The sequence below is a fragment of the Ylistrum balloti genome, unplaced genomic scaffold (assembly GCF_031769215.1).
Source record: "Ylistrum balloti isolate Yb309-2 unplaced genomic scaffold, AGI_CSIRO_Ybal_v1 Utg371358, whole genome shotgun sequence".
Taxonomy (NCBI): domain Eukaryota; kingdom Metazoa; phylum Mollusca; class Bivalvia; order Pectinida; family Pectinidae; genus Ylistrum; species Ylistrum balloti.
In genome coordinates, this window is record NW_026782720.1 from 324,578 (window position 1) to 347,660 (window position 23,083).

The 23,083-nt window shown below is 34.4% G+C and overlaps 2 protein-coding genes across 2 annotated transcripts; both read left to right on the forward strand.

The window, feature by feature from the left end:
* On the forward strand, window positions 1–11,062 carry LOC132562154 (uncharacterized). Its single transcript, XM_060226884.1, has 4 exons — window positions 1–68; window positions 4,765–5,009; window positions 5,454–5,603; window positions 5,858–11,062. Exons 2-4 carry the CDS (start codon window positions 4,805–4,807, stop codon window positions 6,007–6,009), a joined length of 507 nt encoding a protein of 168 aa, XP_060082867.1. The 5' UTR covers window positions 1–68; window positions 4,765–4,804; the 3' UTR covers window positions 6,010–11,062.
* Window positions 11,063–12,615: 1,553 nt separating this feature from the next.
* On the forward strand, window positions 12,616–22,645 carry LOC132562164 (denticleless protein homolog). Its single transcript, XM_060226895.1, has 14 exons — window positions 12,616–12,821; window positions 13,486–13,519; window positions 13,706–13,801; window positions 14,281–14,463; window positions 14,845–14,910; window positions 16,035–16,135; window positions 16,537–16,610; window positions 17,442–17,545; window positions 17,938–18,042; window positions 18,281–18,393; window positions 18,622–18,711; window positions 20,012–20,126; window positions 20,504–21,426; window positions 22,348–22,645. Exons 1-14 carry the CDS (start codon window positions 12,771–12,773, stop codon window positions 22,423–22,425), a joined length of 2,133 nt encoding a protein of 710 aa, XP_060082878.1. The 5' UTR covers window positions 12,616–12,770; the 3' UTR covers window positions 22,426–22,645.
* The last annotated feature ends 438 nt before the right edge of the window (window positions 22,646–23,083 follow it).

The window sequence follows — 23,083 nt, forward strand, 5'->3', positions numbered from 1 at the left end:
TTTTGAGGATGCAGTTGCGGCAGATGAAAGGCGCAGAAAAGTGATTTTAACCGAGAATGCGAGACATGGTAGTATTTATGTACAACATTTGCTGTACGAATTTTTGGCGCAAAACATATACGTTCATAAAACGTATTGTTATGGGTTTCCTATACCTAACGGTCGTGATCTCGAGTTTCCTAAACTTCCGCAGATTTCTAGCATTTTAATGATTTTGTCATTGTGGGCAGTTCTGTACCAAAGACAGCTCCACGGGAACATGTTATAGCCTTGTCTACATGAATGTATTGACAAAACAGGCTAGTACACTGGGTTGATCTACAGCATATGTACACTTAACTATTTAGTCGCTATTTATCTTAGCGGACGTACCTGTTAGATAAATACAATTAGAAAGCTTGTCATGCTCGGTTTATTATGATAGTGTCATAGGTCCACTTTGTACATATTCCCTTTTTCCATTGTATAAGTCTATGATATATACTGATTCTGTAAGGAGATCTGATTATACGGAAGCATATACATAGTGTATCATGTAACAACACTTTAGTGTTTGTCCGTGGTGTGAAACATATGCTGCTTGATTTGTTAAACAGCGTTTATGTCAATCACACAGAGAATTGTTTACGTAGGCCAAGATAAAGGATGGAGTAATGCATGTGCTTACTGCACAACCATTGTAACTGTTTTCAAGAAATACAGGAAGTAAATTATTAGAGTTGTTGAATTGATAGAAATCACCATTCAGATATTTTTTTTTCTGTCGAGTTCAGATGTTATATATGAAACAGGATGGGAATTTGGACGGAGGCAGGACGCAACTTGGTATCTCTGATGCGTAGGTTTATTCAATTCCAATTCAAATAAAAAATTCACTATATGTTTTACACGGACAGCAAGATTTTCTTTAACAATACATTATTACTATAACAATACTTTAAAACATGACATATAGACAAAAAACCAGAATGACCTTGATTAAAATAAAATATATTGGCACAGAGATTAATTACAATTTATCTATTTCACAAAGAACGTTTCAGAATAAACTTTAACTTAAAGATAAACACATTATTATGATTTCATATATCTATACAAACTTACTCTGTCGAAACAACAACAACGGTTCCATGCCTTACTAGCATAGGTAATGGTCACACTATGGTACCTGATCTACTCAACCTAACAAAAAAGGAAAAATGCCTCATTGTTACTACAGTAACACACCATGAAAAGTAATACGATATCTGATACTTTTATAATAACAACATACCACTTAACAGTGTTGCATTTGCTTCAAATAGTTTATTAATAGATAATTATCAACATGGCTGACAGACTGAGTACATCTCACTGAGTTTTTAGATACAGAAAAACATAATAATCTGGATAACATAATTACACATATATTACTACTAATTGTATAAATGTATACAATTACTATTCATTAAATATATAAATACAATAAACTAATTTACAGCTACTATAACAATGTATGCCTGATATGGAATATAATAATATGTACCTCAGATGGAAGAGACTGGCTATGTCCAAGTGAGTAGTCTGGGCGGTAAAAGCTCCCAACTGCATGTACCAGGTGTTGAACAGATTTCAGGAATGTGGTCACATGACTGGTAAAGGTTAATATAAAAGGTCACAGGTGACAGGACATGCACAAGCACATGGCACATCACAATTGACAACACCAGTGTAGACAGTGATATGGGACTGGACTAATAAGACAATTAACGCAGACTAGACTTCTTACAATAAATAATGAATGACTTACAAAACTACAACTATTGCAGAATCCTGGACAGGTTGTCTCTGCCACATATGCATTAGCTGCGTAATTACTAGATACCAAGATAGGAAGGAATGCTTATGATCTCTATAAATTTTTTTTTGCATATCAGTGTAAATGAAAATTTACTTGTGCAGGGCCATGGAAATCAGGGATGGGAAGCCTAATGGATGATTGTCTGGTTACATCCTCGATACTCAATCAGTTACGATCACTACATCTGTGATACTCCAGGGGTTATGATCACTACATCTGTGATACACCAGGGGTTATGATCACTACATCTATGATACACCAGGGGTTATGATCACTACATCTGTGATACTCCAGGGGTTATGATCACTACATCTGTGATACTCCAGGGGTTACGATCACTACATCTGTGATACTCCAGGGGTTATGATCACTACATCTGTGATACTCCAGGGGTTACGATCACTACATCTGTGATACTCCAGGGGTTACGATCACTACATCTGTGATACTCCAGTGGTTACGATCACTACATCTGTGATACTCCAGGGGTTATGATCACTACATCCTCGATACTCCAGTGGTTACGATCACTACATCTGTGATACTCCAGGGGTTATGATCACTACATCTGTGATACACCAGGGGTTATGATCACTACATCCTCGATACTCCAGTGGTTACGATCACTACATCCTCGATACTCCAGGGGTTAAGATCACTACATCCTTGATACTTCAGGGGTTACAATCACTGCATCCTCAATACTCCAGGGGTTATGATCACTACATCCTCGATACTCCAGGGGTTAAGATCACTGCATCCTCAATACTCCAGGGGTTATGATCACTACATCCTCGATACTCCAGGGGTTAAGATCACTACATCCTTGATACTTCAGGGGTTATGATCACTACATCCTCGATACTCCAGGGGTTAAGATCACTGCATCCTCAATACTCCAGGGGTTATGATCACTACATTCTCAATACTCCAGGGGTTATGATCACTACATCCTCGATACTCCAGGGGTTATGATCACTACATCCTCGATACTCCAGGGGTTAAGATCACTACATTCTCAATACTCCAGGGGTTATGATCACTACATTCTCAATACTCCAGGGGTTATGATCACTACATCCTCGATACTCCAGTGGTTATGATCACTACATCCTCGATACTCCAGTGGTTATGATCACTACATTCTCAATACTCCAGGGGTTATGATCACTACATCCTCGATACTCCAGTGGTTATGATCACTACATCCTTGATACTCTAGAGGTTATGATCACTACATCCTTCGAAACTCCAGGGGTTACAATCACTCCTTTTTGAAAAAACAATGATAATACTAATAAATTGAAATGATAATAGAATTGTGTATCCGTCTAATGGAAAATTACTCATCTTTTTAATGCCTTTACGTTCAAAAAGGTTTTCTTCATATTATGGGCTGTAAGTTCATATGTAGTATAAGATACAGGAAAATATTCCAGTTATTAAATAAATGAAAATGAACAGGTTCCTTTCGAAATATCAGAAGTGAATAGAAATTATTTGTCACGAGAATTATCATATATGATTTCAAAACTAATCAGCTTTATATTGACTGTTCATTTTGAAAAGGTTAGTTAAAGTAATTTTGAGACAAATGGTATCTAAACACAGCAAGTCTGTTCAACTCAAAATCAGTTGCTATATCATTACAAAGAGATATAGGCAATCTCTTATTCCTCTGTACTAGGTGCACCTGACTCGTGCAATGAGGTCAATTTCTGTCTTGTCAAGGTTATCAACTTTGTCTTAAGATGCAAAAATGAAATGAAAATATTGTCAAATTGTTTGGTGTAACAAGTAAATATGGTAAAAAGTGTATACCAATGCAACATTATGGGTAGAAAACTGCTGGTAAGTGAAATTGAAAATAAAATATTGGCAATAGTTTTTCTTGTAACATAGTCATTAGTATGAAATATGAACGTGCATCATGACTGATGTATAAAAAGTCTGCCTTGCAGATATTATACAGCTTTGTTGTTTGTTCCACAGATGGACCTATAAATTAAAATTTGTATCCATTATTATGCTGTTTGATTACAGGTACAGGTTGAGCTTTTATCTTGGAGGTTGGTTTTCAGGACGCAAGAAAAGAAAATTACCTGGAAAGTTTATCATGAAGTTGAAATTTAAATGCTTACTGGAGACTTTAGCTGATATTGCTGCATTCAAAATGAAAAATATCATGAAAACTTAATCATAAATTTGCAATGACTAAAAGAAAATGTAAATCAGAGATCATTCAAATATTGATATTTGGTTACTACCATATATCAGATATTTGAAATGTGATGTCCCATTCAAATATGGACCTATTGATAGAATAATATTTTATTTTTCATTCCTAATAAATATGTAATGTAAGTTGATAAAATCAGGATTTACTATCATAAACAGACTCCTGTATTTCAGGATATCTTCAACTTCAGTCCTTTTGAACAGCCTGTCTTTTCTTGTTTAAAGACTGGTTTGATTTCTATATGTGTCTGTACATGTATGTGGTTATCAGACCAATTAGTTGAACCTTGACATTTAGCAATTTCAATTGTTAAATTACAAATGTGAAAGGTCAAACATACATGACATAGACATTTTTGTTTCAAAGTTAAGAGTCAATACTCATATATTGTGTCTAAAAATACTCTCAAGTGTCTACTGAATGCCATGGTTATATTACATTGATAATCATGATTATTATGTAGTCCAACTCTGGATGAATGAGGACTTGAGAGACCAGTCTCCTCATTTTGCGCATCTAATGAAATACGATAGATACTTTTATTTGTTGATGTGCTGTTTGGTAAGGTGTTTTTCAAGAAAAACATACTATTGTTTTTATCTTAACAAGCTATTGTATTGCAAAGAATTGTAACCATGTATTGAATTTTACTTTCCTTTATCAGCCTCCTGTCTATGTTTTTAAGGTGTGAATCTGATGTTACATGGACATGTCTGGGTTGAGAGATGAGTAAACATCAAGATTCTGTGATGTCGAGTTATGAACGTCTCTCAGTATGGCTTTTGGTGCCTGCATGTATTCTGTACAGCCTAGCCTTTGTGTCTCATGCCTGGTTTGAATTGCCGGGCGTTTTCTACGGTTTATGGTGGGCAGAATTTTGTGACTACCTTTCTTGTCAGATTATACCAGCTTTTTTCACCGAAGAACCAGGTACATGTTCAGTTGGTTATGTGAACATAAGTTAAGCTAAAGAAAGCACATATATTATGGACATTCATGTTAAATATATAATTGTTCTTTATTCAATATGAGGAATTCCCTAATGCTGCAACACCAAGTGTCTCATTGTAACTGAATGGATGTGGTACCGAGTCCGTCCATGCATAAAATGCATCAGCATTGCCATGATATGGACTTTGGTTATTGCATAATGAAAATATTTTCAACTCTCCCCCCCCCCCCCCCCCCCCCCCCCCCCCTTTTTTTTTTTTTTTGAAAATGTGTGTTTTAAAATGTTTTGTAGATGGAATGGAACACAAAAGTAATCACATTTTAAACATCAACATCTAAACTATGATGTTTAGATATAAATTTTGGAATTGTGACTGCACCATTTAATGTCCTTCATTTTGACTGTCATTATTTTCATTTCAGTATGGTACCACATTCTGCAATTAGTAAGCTTATTTGGAATGGTTGCTATGTCTGTGTCACTGGCACTGTTGGTATCCAAAAGGTGTGACTTCTTTATCCCAGACAAAATGAGGAGACAACAAACTGCATCAGCTATTGGATTGTCATCTGGTAAAAGTTTTATTTCCAGATCATTTCAGCTTCATCTGCAGAAATAATGATACTTCCATTTTTTGGTTGAATTATATAGATGATAAAGGGATATCTCAATATTTAGATATTGTAGATTATCTACATTTTAATGTCTTGTACATGGTACAGATTTGGGGCATTGTTCCATTAGAAGAAGTTATAACTCATAAGATCATCTATATACAGGCTTTTTTTCGTACATCATAAAAGATGTTTGATATTTCTCCTTCCAGTATTTGCTATATCCTTGGCGCTAATGATGTTCTATGGAAAACTTGATGAGTCAAGTCCACGTGCCAGTCCTCAGATCCATTGGTCAGCTGTCATGGCAGGAACAGCTTGCCTTCTCGAGTTTGGAGCAGCACTTTTGTTATTACAATCATAAAGAGACATTGTGAATATCTGTATTTTAAACGTTTATTATTCCATTCACTAACTGGTTAAATATATAAAGTTGAAATTGTTTGCTTTATATGAGCTTGAGAGGTAATACTATTCAGAATTCAGATGTTGTTTATATGAGTGAATCATAGATTAGAAATAAGTTGTGTATTTTTTTCAAAAGTAAATACTGAGATGGGATTCTGAAATATAGCTGTAGAGATGATGGATATGGAGGAGATAGTTTGTCACAATTGACAGAGTCTATGGCAGCCCTAAGAGAAAAGGGGAGGGGGAGAGAAATGGTTGTGATTGAGGAGAGTGGTAGTTGAGTTTTTACCCCATAACTGTCCGTCCATCCATCCTTATCTGCTTGAATTATTAGATCTGTCAACATAATCTTTGTCATGTTGTTTTTTTGTTTGACGTTAAATTAGTGTCACGTTGATCTAAGTTTTCATGAGTTAGGAATGTGATGTGTTTTAATACAAATGTGCTGTAATAGGTATTCATACGTTAATCCTTTGAAGATTATGGCTTTTTCCAGATTATAATTGTATAAGAAAGACCAATCATTGGTTCTGTTCCATTTTATGATAAATACTAGTCAGTATAAGACTTAATGAGTTATTTGTATAGGTTAATTTCTTCCATTTCTCTTTTTGTTTTATCCTTCCTTTTTTATGGGGATGGATGGGGGTAGAGGGGATATGAAGGCATACCCAATTTGTAAATTATTTTCGGTCATTGTTGTTTTTGCTGTGTTTAAATGTAAATGTTACAGTGTTACAGGAATTTTTGTCTTTTCTTGCGTATCCGTCAATTGACTGGATAATATATAACACATACATAAGACTGAAATATGATTTCAAGATAAAAGATGTTAATTTATCCTCAAGGGGTCAATCCATGATTGATTATTTTAAGATACTCCTGCACCTGTAATTAATATAAGAGGCTGCTTGTTTAGAAATTGGTGTTATTATACGGACTGCGACTTTTACAAGGCTGTCATAAATAACTTAACATGTAAACCTCTAACATTGTTGGAGTAAAATACTCCGATCTCTGCTGAAAATCATATCCTTTATCCAAGCCATCAACAAAAAATTCATGGATTGATGACAGGTGGCCATCTTGGATTTTGATAATGAAACTTTGCCATCGCTGTTTGTTGAGAAGCACAGGATGGATCTTTCTCAAATTCCAATTGTATGTTCCCCTTGGTCTCTAGTTGTGCCCTTATGATTTTGGGACTGATTTGGAACAGAAAATGGCAGACAGATGACCATCTTGGATTTGGCAGGTAAAAATTGTTATCGCTATTTCATATAATTAAGAGCAAAAGAAGAGAAAATAGGGGAAAACTTTGCAGAACAGATAAAGTTCAAACAATGGAAGGGTCCAAGATCCCTCTGGGATCTCATAATTGTCTAATGGGTGTACAGGGTCACAGTAGTTATCATCCTATAACCCCATAACTTCATGGAGAGATATTATTGGGGCTTTGATCAAGTGCATTTGTAGATGCAAAAGATGATGAAAAGTTATGAAATGTCTACTTGAATATGATAATGTAAACATTGCATAATATTCATATTATGGCCACCCATTAATTTGGTGTTAATGTGGATTGTAATCACAAGTGTGTAGATACATTCTAGATTACAAGAGAATGATATGACATTTTGTTGGTCAAGGTTTTGCAAGTTGCTTCAAAGGATATACATAAGAGTTTTATATCAATCATTAACATAGAAGGAAAAAGCTTTCATAACTTGTTCTAATAGACATGTTCATATTTTAAACTAATATCTGAAATGTAAATATGACAATGTCAGATTGTATTCATAATCAATATAATTGCAGTCTGGACAACAGATAAATTATCATTACATTAGGTTGGATTTAATTCTATCTCTCTATCTGTCTTCCAGATTGCATTAACATTGCCATCCTCGATACTACAGGGGCTACAATTACTTTCATTCCCAGCACCACTGGAACATGTCATGGCAAAATTGAAGATTCCATGTGCAACACCTTGTGGACAAGATGAAAAACACTAGTTTGTTCTTTTGATGTACATCAAACGAATCTCAAGTTTGCATAATTGTATAATGGTATCGCTTTGAAGTTGGGTGTCAGCCTTAACAATCTTCAAAAGGAGCATATCAGCCTGTCATTGGTCAGATTTTTTCTCCTGAAACCAATCAAATTACTTTGCTTGTGACTTTAATTTTGCCATGACATGTCCCTGGGGTGCAGATTGTGAAAGTGATTGTAACCCCAAGAGTATGAAGGTTGTCATTTTGTCAATAAACATTGTTTAGTGATTGATTAATTATGTCACTTGTACCTTGTAAAATGACCTGATCAAAATAGTTTAATTTGATACCTGTCTGTATCTTCTTTGTGTTAACATGTAATTTTAACGTAATCATTTGAGAACAGGGCAAAGAATAACATCCAGTTGGCTGATCGACCTTAATTTTGATGGTGCAGAACTTTTGTACATCCTATGTAATCTGTCAGAATAATGAATTGTTTATATATAATATAGTTTTACTATCATATATTAGAAAGTATTCTGTCAGATTTTTAAGATCAAAATTGGTCAAACGCAATGTGCAGGTGTCTTAGCTATTTTACATTACTTGAGATAATAGAATTGATGTAACATGCCATTGCTAGAAGTCTGGAAAACCTATATTGTACTTTTTAATGTCAGATATGCTTTAATATTATTTTAAGTTTCCTTTTTGTTTATATTGAAATGTTGTATTACTGATTTGGTGCTAATGAATATCAAATGAACTTTATTATTTGTTGAACTTACAAAATGCTTGCTTTCTCATTATTACTTCAATAATTGCTTAATCCTACAATTTTAGATTTACATTTTGATGTATGTATTAAATCCAAGATTTTGCTCAGAGGCAAGAATATGTAATATCTGGTTGTGCTCTGCTCCTGTAACAGAAGAGGCCGCTGGTCGGCCAATTTATTATCTAACCTTATTGTACTGACTACATGGCACCTATCAATAGTGTCTTGCTGTGTATACCTTTAAGTTAGCTGAAGCATTTGTGCACCTGAGTCAGCATCTGGTGCTCATTTATCAACTTTTTAACACAGAAATCTTTAATGGATTGTGACCAAATTTAATATAGAGCATCCCAGGGCCAAGTTTGCAACATAATATCATACGCAATATTCAGTGTTGCCAACTCACCTGATTTCGTCAGGTCAACCTGATATCAAAACAATGTTCAAACATAACATAGAACATTTTCTGAATTCATGTTGCAGATGTGATAACTATTCAGTAGAATTGACCATAAGGTCATAATACCCAGTGACACTAATCTCCTTCCAGTGCTTTTCAAGCTCATTTTTATATATTATATCAATAACAACAGAATTCTGAAGGCACACATTCCTCCTCATTGCGTTATTTTGTCAAAGAAAATTTACTGCACCAAAGATATATTTATTCACAGTAATTGTTGACCTGCCATAAGCTGTTCAAATCCCCTTGCATCTGCCGTCCATCAGCCTGTCCTTAAACATTCCTTGTTTTGGCTATTTCTGGAGAATTACTTGACGGATTATTTTCAAATTTGATATGTAGCTTCCTCTAGGCCATAGTCGTGCATTGTCCTATTTTCAGACTGATCGATAAAGCAACATTCTCCACAGGCTGACTGGAAGAAATCTTGTATTTTGACAGTGATGGTATGTTATAGCTATTTATGGAAAAATGTGGATGGATCTATTTAAAATTTCATATGTATAGACCTCTTGGTCCCTATATTTGCATGGTCACATTTTCGGACTGATCTGAAAAAAACACATGGTTAACAGGTGCTTGCTTCGATTTCATATCTAGGTTCAATTGGGTTCCTCGTGCTGTTTGATTTTGGAATTGATCAGAAATTAAAAATGGCTGAAGGGGACCATCTTTGATGACTAAGAAAGTTTGTTTCCACTATTTCTTGAGAAGTACTGGATTGATCTCACTCAAATTTCATGTGTAGGCTTTCCCTGGTCCCTAATTGTACCCTTTTGATTTTGGGACTTATCAGATAAACAAAGTTGCTGACTAGTGGTCTTATTTGGATTTGAAAATCAAAGTTTTTTTATTGCTTTTTCTTGAGAAGCACTGGATGGATCTTTCTCAAATTCAATTTGTATGTTCCCCTTGGTGCCAGTTTGATTTTGGGAGTTATCGGAGAAGGAAAATGGCCGAGAGGCAGTCATCTTGGATTTTAACAAATAAAGTACTAGATGGATCTCGCTCAAATTTAATTTGAAGATTCCCCTTGGTCCCTAGTTGTTTAGACTGATTAGAAAACAGAAATGGTTGACAGAGGATCATCTTGGATATTGCAATTGAAGATTATTATCACTATTGGTAGGATTGATTTCTACATTACATCTAAATAAAAGCAAAAACAGAGGAAAGGAGGGAAAAGAAGGGCAAAGGTAAAACTTTTAAAGAAAAAATATGGGCCCCAAGATCCTGCTCCTGCTGGGATGTTGTCTTTTAAACAACATTCTTTTAATAAAGTGTGTGAGTACAGTGTTATCGAAGTGTCATTGATAGAGGATGTATCACAGTCAGAGGGCAGGGGCCAAATAATTATCTTTAAAGTATTTTAAATCAATTAAGCACTTTTGACAAAATGGTAGTGTTAAACCTGGTGTGTATGCATTATACATCCGTTAGAGGATATAATGAGCAAATTACATACTGTTTCAATGGATTTGAATTCTAAATCAAATATAAACGAATCTCCGGGCACAGACCTACAACACTCATTTATTTCCACAATTGTATATAGTCCTCTGTACATTTAGACTGTTATGAGACTGTTTTCTCGCTCTTTAAAGACCTCATACAGAATGATGGACATATAAGCTTAGTACCAACAAATGCATCATGTATATATTGCATATCAGGATATGTGCCATTATGAACCAAAATATAACCATCTCAGTCCCGTATGCCTCTTGTTTGAATTTTTTAAATAAAAATGTTTTATTTGAACAAATATTTAGTGGGGTTTTTTTTTCAAAGATTACCCATTTAGATAAAAGATACTGTTATCATTTATCTCATCAAAAATCGAAAGAAAAGTGAAGTCTCGTTCGCCTAATAGTATAACGAGAATCCGGATATTTCTTTCCGTCAACCGATTAATTTTTATATGTTTAATCCAGAACGAGGCATCCCGCGAAAATCGGTTCCCGGCAAAACAACAGGGATGATGTTTACAATTTTAGATAGACGATCTACTGGAGAAAAACTCACCAACAGGGGTAAATAATAAGTGGCATAGGTTTTATGGAATATTTTTTTTTATATATTTTACAATTTTTCCCATTTGAAACGTGAAGATCTCTATTGTATAGAAAAAAAGGAAAAGTCCGGTATGAGTCTCCCTCGTGCCAATTTTAGGTCAGCTGAGACCCATGCACATACATTAGCTCGATGCTATATTGTGTGCTGGACCTTGCATGATATTTCACAAGTTGATAGAAACGAGCTTCGAAGTTCCGAGTTGCAATAATAAAGGAGCAAGGACATCGCACATTACATTGAAAAAAGGCCCATTGGATCGCAGACAGCTGGTTGACCCAAGCTAAGTGTATCGTCGTATCGCACTGTACTCTATGATAATATTTATATAACATTTATCATTCATCAATAGTCTTGTTGATTTTTAGCCTACCCGAAAGTTTTTGGCAACTTTAAAAGTTAGTTCTCCATACATGTACTTAGTAAAATCTATAAGCATTAAGTAAGATCCCCTGACCGTCCTAACTTGTTTTCTCAAATTCCAACAGTCATTTAGCAGAAACTTGTGAAACCGGTAGTGTGTAACCAAAGAGCTGTCTTTTAATGCAGTAGTTCGTGAACTTTGAGCAAGGTATTGAGTTATGTCCAGTCAAAATGATGTGTTTGAACAGCTTTTCTTTTTATGTTGAATATTCCATGAATTTACACTAATAGCAATTAAACATTTTGTAAACATATAATAGCCTGAACCATTTGTTATATGTCAAAAGTTTAAAACAATATTGACCATTTGAAGTCAAAATTCCTATAAAACACAATAGATTGACCAGATTAATGAATTACCATAATGAAAATTTACAGAAGATTGGTGAAAAACCAAAGGTTATCAACTGTGGTGGCAAGATCTGCTGCTCTACCAAGCAAGCTGTTATTATCCAACAAGACTGAGTGATTGACATGAATAATGTATTCATGCAATATTTGCATTGAGTTTTCTTGGTTTTCTTATCAGGATCAAGACATCAGATTAGTGGCTTGACCAAAAAGAATTTGATATTTAGTGTGTAAATTGAGAGAAAAGATATTGAATTACATTAGGTATGTTAAATTGGAAACTTGCTTTCATTTCCATTTCATATTGATATTTGTAAAACGTTGCCAGTGGTTTGGCTGAATTGAAAACTCTTTGACTTGTCATATAAATGAAAACTTTTGCAAGATTCCCTATTTTTCTTACTTTATGCATTAAAATGTATATCATATCTACGGATATACTGCGATACAAGAATATTCCGTAAGTTGTCCCAATGTTAAGTTGGATGTATACATAACATTGATCTATGAGTGAATTTTATACATAATACAAAGGTTTTGTCTATTATGTAGAATAAAATCTTAATACTGCTTTTGTTATTGCAGGTTTCAACACACATATTGACACATCTGCCCTTATAGAATGTATGGAATGCTACAGGACAGACGAATACTTAATTGTTGGTTCTGATGATGCGGTGAGTTTACAAATTTGAAAGGATTATTTGTGTACATGTATCTTAATTCTTCTTTAATTATCAAAGATAGATGATGTATTGCTGATACTCTAAATGCTGTAGATTTAAAAGGTTCTATTTGCCAATTAAATTTTTACAGTGAAATTTTGATATATTCATTAGTAGCCCTAAAGTAAAAGGTGTCTAGCTCATGGCCTTTGGTTACTAGATAGTCGAATTGTGTTTCCTTTGTGTTTGCATTGAGCTTCTACCAATAAGGCAATTTTTCGTGTGATCTAGTTTATATTTACAATTAACAAACAATCAAACATATCTTTACTAACTAAGCTATGTGCATCTAAAGTGAAAAATGACCATGGCGGCATTTCACCATCTTGATTGATAGATATTGCAACAATTGTTGAGCCAATGGAGAGATTTGGAAAGAAGAATTGCATACAAAAAGTCCTGTTTGTTATGCCATTGGAGAAAATTATTGTATATATACAGCAATTTGTTTATAGGTTTTAATCTTGTTTCCATGGAACGACACTGAAATCTGTTCATAGAATTTCTTAACATTCTTGTATGGAAACAGAAATCACTATCCAAAGTTTTTCTTTTGTCATTACATTCATATAGAATTAATTGACATTCTTTATCAGAGGTTTGTTATATTTTGTAGGCTCTTGTACCACCAATTGCCTGTGAATTTTCAAGTAAGTATTGCTGTAAAGTAATCTAAATACAACATGATGTATATTCTCACTTTCTTTAAATATGACAGAATGTTGATCATGAGCAGAATCTTGAAAGATTAAAGACTGATTTTATTTTTGTCACAGTCCTCTATTAAGATACCTGCCTTGTGAATAATCTTCTAATGATGTTTTTCTTTGTTGTAGAAAAAGGCCAGGGGAACATCCTAGCAGTGGTAGATGAGAGTGGAGGCACCATCATCCAGGATACCAACAAGACAGGCCAACATGCTCTCCTCACTGGTAAGACTGATATGTTAGCATTTTCTATGTAACTCCACAATGTTACCCCACCTTTGTGAGTATTGTTGATCTCATATTAACTTGTCTATTACATGACAATGCTCTCTAAGGACTACTTAAAATTATCTTTCTGGTTGGCATTCAACAACCTCGGTTACATAGTTCCATTAAGATCAAGTGTCACAAGAAAGTGAAATTGACTTTTTAGGTCCGACTACTTGTATTTTTTACATGTTCCTGAATCAGTCTTATTCCTGGCAATAACAGAGGAGAGTTTTACATATCTCAAGGTCATGACAATGGAATCATTTTATCTGACAGCATAAACATATAAAACAGCAGTTAAAGTTATAAATTGAAATGTTTAAAGATTGAGTATCAGATTAGGGTACTGAATCGAATGCTCCCAAATCATAGCAAAACTCTTCCTGGAGGACAATAAGTTACCTAATTACATTCTGATTTTTAACAAATTACAGAGTGGCAGGCCCACAGTAATGCTATTTTTGATCTGGCGTGGGTTCCCTTAGAGAACAAACTGGTGACGGCATCAGGAGATCAGACTGCAGTCTTATGGGATGTGCCTAGAGCAGAGAAAATGGATGTGTTTAAGGGTCATACCAGTAGTGTCCGGACTGTAGCATTCAGAAGTGATGACTCGGGTAAACATCTTGCTTGATTAAAAGGCTGTACTCTCAGTCATTTGGTAGATAATGTTTTGATTTCAGGGCATAACAACTAAAAAAATCCTCCTTAGAAGCATGCATTCACTTTCATTTGTCACAAAATTATGTATGATACTATTCTTTACGCAAACTGACTGGTAGTAGTTGTTATTGAACAGCACAATTATTTTTGTTGTGGAAAAATACTGAAGGTGCTATTTTCACTATAATTTTTGTCACAGTACTGCTAATATTCTTTTGTCATGATTCATAAAACTTGGTACACATGCTCAATACCTGAGACACTTGTGTTCAATGTTGGAGCAAAAATTATATTAACTTGTTAACCGTTCTGTGATCTATTATTTACCCTTTCAGCTGTGTTTGCAACGGGCTCCCGAGATGGACATATAATGATATGGGACACCAGATGTAACAGAAAAGGTATTAATTCTTTCTGGAGAGGTGCCTTATTTTGTTTGAGCAAAAAGTGTAAGGTTTATTTAAGTAGAATATGTTTCCCTCCCAATACTCCAAGTTATGTTTGATTGAACCATCCATAGAATTCAAATGATATGTAATTAATAGGCAGGGATCCAAACTATGGACATAATTGGTTTATATTTGGAGTTCAGGGATCAAGGAGATGTTTTACTGGAATAGCCATAATCAATCAATCCTTTGCCTCCTGCTTTCCCAGATCAGTGTCATCACTCCACTCAATTTATTTCTTTGAAATTTTTGGTAAAGATCAGGCAAAGATTGAGTATCAGAATACCAGTTTAGTTTCACGATCACTTACTACATAATTAAAAAACAAAAATTTCATTTTAAAAAGAAAATATGAAGAAGATTTAGATATTAAGAACTGATGTAAGAATGATATGCTTTGTTTATATCTGAGGATGAAAAATAAAGATCTCGGGTATCTCAGGAGGAAAAATCAGGATGTTGAAATAAGTTGTTCTGATGTTAATTTGCAGGGATTTTAGAGATGAATGAAGAAATGATTCCTTTACAATATATCACTTGTGACATATTGCTTGGTTAATTTAATTTGTTTCCTAAAACTGATTCAAGTGTTTATTGTGACATTACCTGTCAGAACAATGTTTAGAAAATTTATTGAAAGATAAATGTGTGGTTTAGACTTCACTGGACAAGTATATGAATTTACAAATGAATACTATCATGGAATGGAAAACTTGTGTTATAGATGTAATGAAGAAGAGTGGTGGGAATTGATTTAAAAAACAGAATCGGTCTTTGATATCAACATTGATCTGTCACAAATCTGCAAAGATGTTTTTACTTTGCCAATATTTTTAATAGTTATTCACCAATTACCTTAATGGTTTGCTGGAATATTTGAAAATTAGAGTTGACTGAAGTCTTTTTCCTGTTGGATACTGAATGAATATAAGTAGAAGGTACTTCAATATGGTAAAAAGATCTAGTAGTTTATGCTAGATCAATCAGAGTAGACAATTCGGAACCTTAGAGATATCTTTAGTGGTGTTGATTGCTATGTACTATTTGGTTTGATGCATCCTTTGTAATGCTTTCAGATGGATTTCTGTCACCTGTAAATACCATACATAATGCTCATGCATTACAACAACTTAGTACTCGAAAGGCCCGACACAGACAAAAGCTTGGACCTGCCAGGGTAAGGAGTTGCTGTATTATTGCTGATATTAAAAGGTTTTAAGATCTATTAAAAATTTTGCCCTTGTAATTCTATGTACAAATACCACAGGAAATTGCTCATTTGTATAAATGCATATAGAGGATTACTTTGTGTAGCTAGATAAAAATCTAGTTTTGCTGAAAAGGATAACATCAGTTCACAAAGTGAAAAAGGATTCTCTCTGACAAATCTGATGTAAGGTTTTGTTTCTCAATTGTAATCTGATTCTGCAATGTACATAAATATTCAGGGTCATTCAAGAATAATGTTGTAAATGTTTGAATGTGACTATATTTAACAGAATTTGTAGTAGTTTTGCAGAATATACGGAACAAGGCATTGGAAAATACTTGTTATATCATAAGATTTCATTCTTACAGGACAGTCAGCAGAGTGTTACAGTAGTGACATTTCAAACAGACACCACACTAGTTTCAGCTGGAGCAGTGGATGGGTAAGAAGTTTTCAACCATATCTGCGTCTTTTAGAATGTTATTTATAGTGCATTATAATCATTGATTTTGCTTTTATTATTGTAATGCTATCTAGAAGTAGAATATTATTTTTAGTATAATTAAAGGAGTTATTTAACAGTGTTATCAAACATTTCCCGAGTTTATTTATTGTAAAATAAATGTAATACCTTTTAATGAATTTAACATCGATTTGTATCTACTACTCGTTTAACGAGAAGTTTTGAGGTAGAACAAGTTCTAGTTCACCTATTCTCATTTTAACGTGTCTGGGCTGGATGTCCTGTAGGGGCATTTAGCAGTATAATAAAGAGCAGTGGCATTGTAAAGTTAATTTCACCTTGGTACTATCACTTAGAGGTTTCCATCAACATATAGCTTCCCACAGGGACATGCACTCTCTTGACCTATGTAAGGTTTCCACCAACATATAGCTTCCCACAGGGACATGCACTCACTTGACCTATTTAAGGTTTCCACCAACATATAGCTTCCCACAGGGACATGCACTCACTTGACCTATTTAAGGTTTCCACCAACATATAGCTTCCCACAGGAATATGCACTCACTTGACCTATATAAAGATGCCATCCTTAAATGATCATAGCTGTCAATGTGATTTAAACAAGACGAAACTAAACAATTAACAGAGTAATTATAATTAATCACACTCTCACTGTAGTATTAAGCAAAACTGTCTTGAATTGCATGCTGTAAATGTTGTTGTCATGCATAGTAGGAAAGACTACCTGGTTGAGTTTCACCTTGGATAGTTCATGTATGTTTGACAAACTGATATGAAATTTTGTAGGTGTGTGAAGTTCTGGGACCTACGGAAGACTTACAGTCTGATGACCTCCACACCTGAGGCAAGACACACTATCCCTTACAGTGGTACAAGTCAGCGAAAGCATGGTCAGTAACAGTAGTGTCCTTAGATCTCTCACCCTGCCTTATAGGGGTATCAGTAAGAGAAATCATGGTCAGTAACAGTATTGTCCTTAGATCTCTCACCCTGCCTTATAGTGGTATCAGTCAGAGAAATCATGGTCAGTAACAGTAGTGTTCTTAGATCTCTTACCCTACCTTATAGTGGTATCAGTCAGAGAAATCATGGCCAGTAACAGTAGTGTCCTTAGATCTCTCACCCTACCTTATAGTGGTATCAGTCAGAGAAATCATGGTTAGTAATAGTAGTTTCTTAAAATTCTGCTTAAGAAGATTTGTCCTATTTTGATATGAAACCTTACAAACTAATTATTGATCACTCAAAAAACTTTTTAATGAATCTTAACTACTGTTGCCAGGGTTTACTAGCCTCACTATGGATACCTACAGGAGCAGCCTCTTTGCCAGCTGTACAGATGACATTGTGTACCAGTATGACATCACAACCATGGAGCCTAGACTCAGTAAGTACTCTGTTGGCAATGGCCCATATAACATCCATTTTGAAATTCTTCTTTTTGTTTGTAATCTGACCAATCAATGAAAATTAGATTAAAACACATTTAATGGTGTTTTTTGTTACAAAATTATTTTAAGAGTGGCAGCAAAAAATAATATACCTTAGATACAGCTGTTTAGTATTATTTATATTAGATTAAGATTTTGGTCCGCAGCATCATTGATGTCAACATTGTATTACAGTGCATCAGTATAAAGGTCACAGGAACAATTCATTTTATGTAAAGACCAGCATCAGTCCTGACGATCAGTTCCTTCTTAGTGGATCATCTGATGAGATTGCACACATCTGGCAGGTAGATAAAAGACTTTTTGTTTTAGATTTGAACCTGTGTATAACTTGCTTTGTTTATTGCTTGACCATTATGAGATGGTAAGCTGTTTCATCTATAATCTGTAGAACAGAAAATAGAGAATCTGAACTTTTTCAGGTTCCCTCTTTATTAAAACATTATCTAGATGGGAAAGATGAAATGTATTAATTTTGTGTAATGAGAATGTACCATTTGATATTGTATTTACAGGTTGGTAAACCAAACCGAAGTCCGATCGTACTGAAGGGACATAAAGCAGAAGTGTCTGATGTAGCCTGGTCACCAAATGATCTGAGCAAGGTTTGTGATTTATTGTGGAAGATGTTGAACACTAGAATGTCAAAGTAGTTCATAAGAACAACAATGTAATGTTGGTACTGACCAATCAGAACAGTGTTTTCTGAGAATGTAGCTGCAGTAAAATCACCTGTTTTATCGTTGAGTAACAAGTAACGTAGGTATTGACCAATCAGAACAGTGCTTTATGAGAATGAAGCTGCAGTAAAATCACCTGTTTTATCGTTGAGTAACAAGTAACGTTGGTTCTGACAAATCAGAACAGTGCTTTATGGGAATGTAACTGCAATAAAATCACCTGTTTTATTGTTCAGATGCCAATGAGATTAGTTATTCATTTTACTTCAACTTTATTGCCATAAGCTACAGTTTTTGGCAAGTCTACTTTTCAAACAGATCTATAACCAGTTTTGAGCTGAAGAAAATGGAGCTGTGTGATGTATTTAGAATGTACAACATGAAATGTTCACTCTGGTTTCATTTCATGTGATTTAACCAATAAAATTTGTTCTATATTTTTATTATCAGTAGAAACTTTTCTGGTTTCTAGTTGATTATCATATATCACTGATGTGACAGAAACATATGTTTCCAATAATTTGTATACTTTATTAACTTAAGTTGGGGTATATATTATATGTGGACATGAAATTTGAAAAATGGATAAAATATCAGAAGACAGTGTGTCGTATACTAAAATGAGGTCACTGCAACCTCTACTTGACATAGAAAAAAAGAGAGGAAAAAAATTCCAGAGCATTTCTTATGTTAATGTTTTTTATATGGACACTTAGAGAAAAGGTACAACATAAGTGGGTAGTGTGTCGCTTACTAACAGGAAGTCACCCTGGCCTCTATTTGACCTTTGAACTTGACTGAATATTTGAGTGGGAATGGTGCGGGGGGGGACCCAGAAAAATTCAGGTTTCTGGAGCACAACTCAATAATTATTTATGTATGGACATCAACATGTACAAAATGTGGTGTGTTGCATACAGATGTGAGGTCACTGCTACATCTGCTTGACCTTTGACCTGAATGTAAATTCTTAGACAGCATTATACATGTTTCTAAAGAATATCACTGCTGTTGTTTCATATATGGTCTTTCTGTGAAGTAGAAGATATTTGGAATGTGGAGTACCCATGAAACATTGACATGCTTCAAGTTAAATCTAGTATCCTGTCATTCTCAAAAATATAGTATTGACAGAAAACTACCGTTTCCAATACATCATTTATGTACGGAATAGGTCTTGACATTTTTGATGAAAACTTCTGAATATACTTTGAAAACATTTCAGTTGGTGACATTATCTGACGACAACTCCTTCAGGGTATGGAGAATTAACAGAAGACTATCCCTTCCTGATCAGGAGGAGGTGATTGGAACAGCAGAGAGAACTCACAGGGAAATAGGTATTTTTCTTTCTAAACTAGAGATTTACAATATTTCATTTGTGGATTTGTATATAAAGGACCTAATATCCTGAAAATATCAACATATAGACACTAGATGATACACCTTGTAAGTTTATAATGTTGTCATTTCCAATGTACATATATAATAAGGAATGTGCCAATTGGTGGTGATCTCACCTTCACTATCAACCAGCCTACTTTGAATGTTTTCATGGTCATATAACTTACCTTTGCAAGATTTCAGCGGATATAGATTTTGATGTAAAATATCATTAGTAAAATTTTAATTTATTTCATAAACATTTTAGAAAATTCTGGTCTAGGTAAAATTTTGTACAAAAAGGTCTTTTATACTGTTTGTTGAATTTTTTCAGGTACTTCAGCTAGACAACCAGAAGAAAAAGAAAACAAAGAACAGAATTTACCAGTGATAAAACTTTCTGCCGGAGAAAAACCAAATAAAACTCCTAAGCTGAAAAAGACTTCATCTGCTGAAAATTCACCTGGCAATTTAGCAAATTTCTCACCCTCAATCAAACATTGGCTGAGTGGAAAGAAAACTCCTTCTTCCAAAGTTCCTGTTAAAGATGATTTACAAACAAGTTCAAAATCTGAGAGAAAAAGGCCATGTAAGAGAAAGCTAGTGTCAGACTCACCTGATCCAAATCCTTCAAAACGACAAAATGTGTTGCAAGATCTACAAAGCCCACACAAAAGTGCCAGTCCAACTATTGCAGCTTTCAGGAATGAATATGGAGCATACTCCAAATCTCCTGTAAGAAATAGTCCTCAAAAATGGAACAGTCCACAAAAATTCAGAAGTCCAAGAAAAATACAATTAAACTTCAACAGTCCAAAGAAATTGAATTTTGACAGTTCCCCAGCCAGTCCCAGTAGTTCTAGTTTGAACAAAGAAAGTCCAAGGAAATTAATAAGTAATCAAGTTTTGAAAATGCCTCTGCAGTGCATCACCAAACAAACTGCGGTAACAGCATCACCTACTGCTGACCTTCCAAACCTTGTTTTATCTGGACAAGTGAACCGTGTTAATGTATGTTACCCAATGGGAAAGGAGAACAGCCCACAGAAAGGCACACCTCCTATGAACTGGTTAACTCAGATACGTCAACAAAAGTTGGGGAAGGAAGGAGAAACAAGCCAGAGGCTGAAATTTAGTCCATGTAGAAGCCTGTTCTACAGCAGTACTTATTGTTCACCCACTCCAACTGCAGAGAACAGCCAATCAAACTGTCAGGAACCAAGTCAGAACAGCAGTCAATCAGAGGAGGAACCAAAGGTGGGTGTAGCCTTAAAAATTTCATTGCCTAAAATGTTTACATGATGAAGATATATTGGAAAATCAAATTTCATCCAGGTCCCTAGTTGTGCCTGTTTGTTTTTGGTACTGATCAGAAAAAGAAAATGGCCAACAGATGGCCATCTTGAATTTTGATTTTGAAAGTTTGTCAAAAATGACTTTAAGGTGACTATCTTGGATTTGGCAGGTAAAGATTTTCATCACTATTTCTGCAAAGGGATGTTTAAATTTCTTATCATTAAGAGTAAAAACAGAGAGGAGAAATCAAAGGAAAAGATCCAACTTTCAAAGAGCAAATAAAGATTGATCAATGGTGGGCACCAAGATCCCTCTGAGATCACTTGTCCTTATATGGTGGTAAAAAATTTTGATGGGATGTATTATGGTATGGCATTATTCATCCCTCTGTCAGTCATAAACGTTTATTTGTTCTGTGATCCCCTACAGTTTTCAAATGATCATTTTTATAACGTAGGCTTATTCACCATGACATGAAATTGTGCTTTAATGAACAGAAAATTGATTCGATTGTATTTTGAAGAGTTACTGCCCCCTGTAGTTTTCACAATGTTAATCTTGTCCAGAGACCTAGTTTTCAACAAATTTTTTAAGGAGTTACAGCTCTTTTTTGTTTCCGTAAAGTTGATTGTGAGTAGAGATCTCCTATCTTAGGCTAAATTGACAAAAAATATAATACTCATAAAACAAACAATCTTTATTGACTATCCAAAATGTTTTCTTATCAGTTTTCCGTCAGTGATGCGAAATGAAAACAAAATTGCCTGGTATACTTCTTTGTGCTACACAAATGCCTACAGTTATGGAGTTTGACACAAAGTAGCTATACCTTATTACTTGCTTATGTATATGTCTTATTACTTCATATTTTTTTGTTTACAGACACCAGTCAGAGGTATGAAGTCTCTGAGGCATTATTTCCAACCTCGTCCATCTCCAAAAGTGGATCCTGTGGGGTGACCAGTATCTCCTGTCTGTATTATTTCTGTATCACTACCAACATTGCCAGTAGTCTCAAAATACGCAAATAAAGCTGAATCTGGATTATATTGGCTGTGAATGAAATGGAACAATGTAGGACTTGATTCAGGATTCATGAATGACTGAAATGTTTAATGGATTATTTTTATTGCTTTACAACGTGTAATATTTAAGTAAAATAGGAGAGTTTATTTTTTATGGTTTACATGATATACTTAACTTGATTTTCTACTTTTTGAAGAAACCTTTTTAAGGATGTGTTGGAAAAATTACGTTCAAAACAATCATGAAAATGATCAAATTAACAAACTATTGTCCTTAATTCTTAATCTTGATTTGTATATGTACATTTATCTGGTAGACATGTATTATAAATTAAGAATAAATTGGAGCAATAACTGGATGGCCTGGCTGTTTCATTCATATCTGTAAATTAAACCTATTATAGTGCTGTCCAAAGGGGAAACAATAAGTTTAGAATATATACTAAAAGGATAAAGAAACACATGGTGAACTTTAAACCAGAAATTAAGTATGATATCGGGCTTCATTTAAAACGAAATTTTGTGTACTTACAGATAAATTAAAGCCTAAAAATTTCCAAAGTCTGTATTTTGCATTTGACAATTGATTTAGA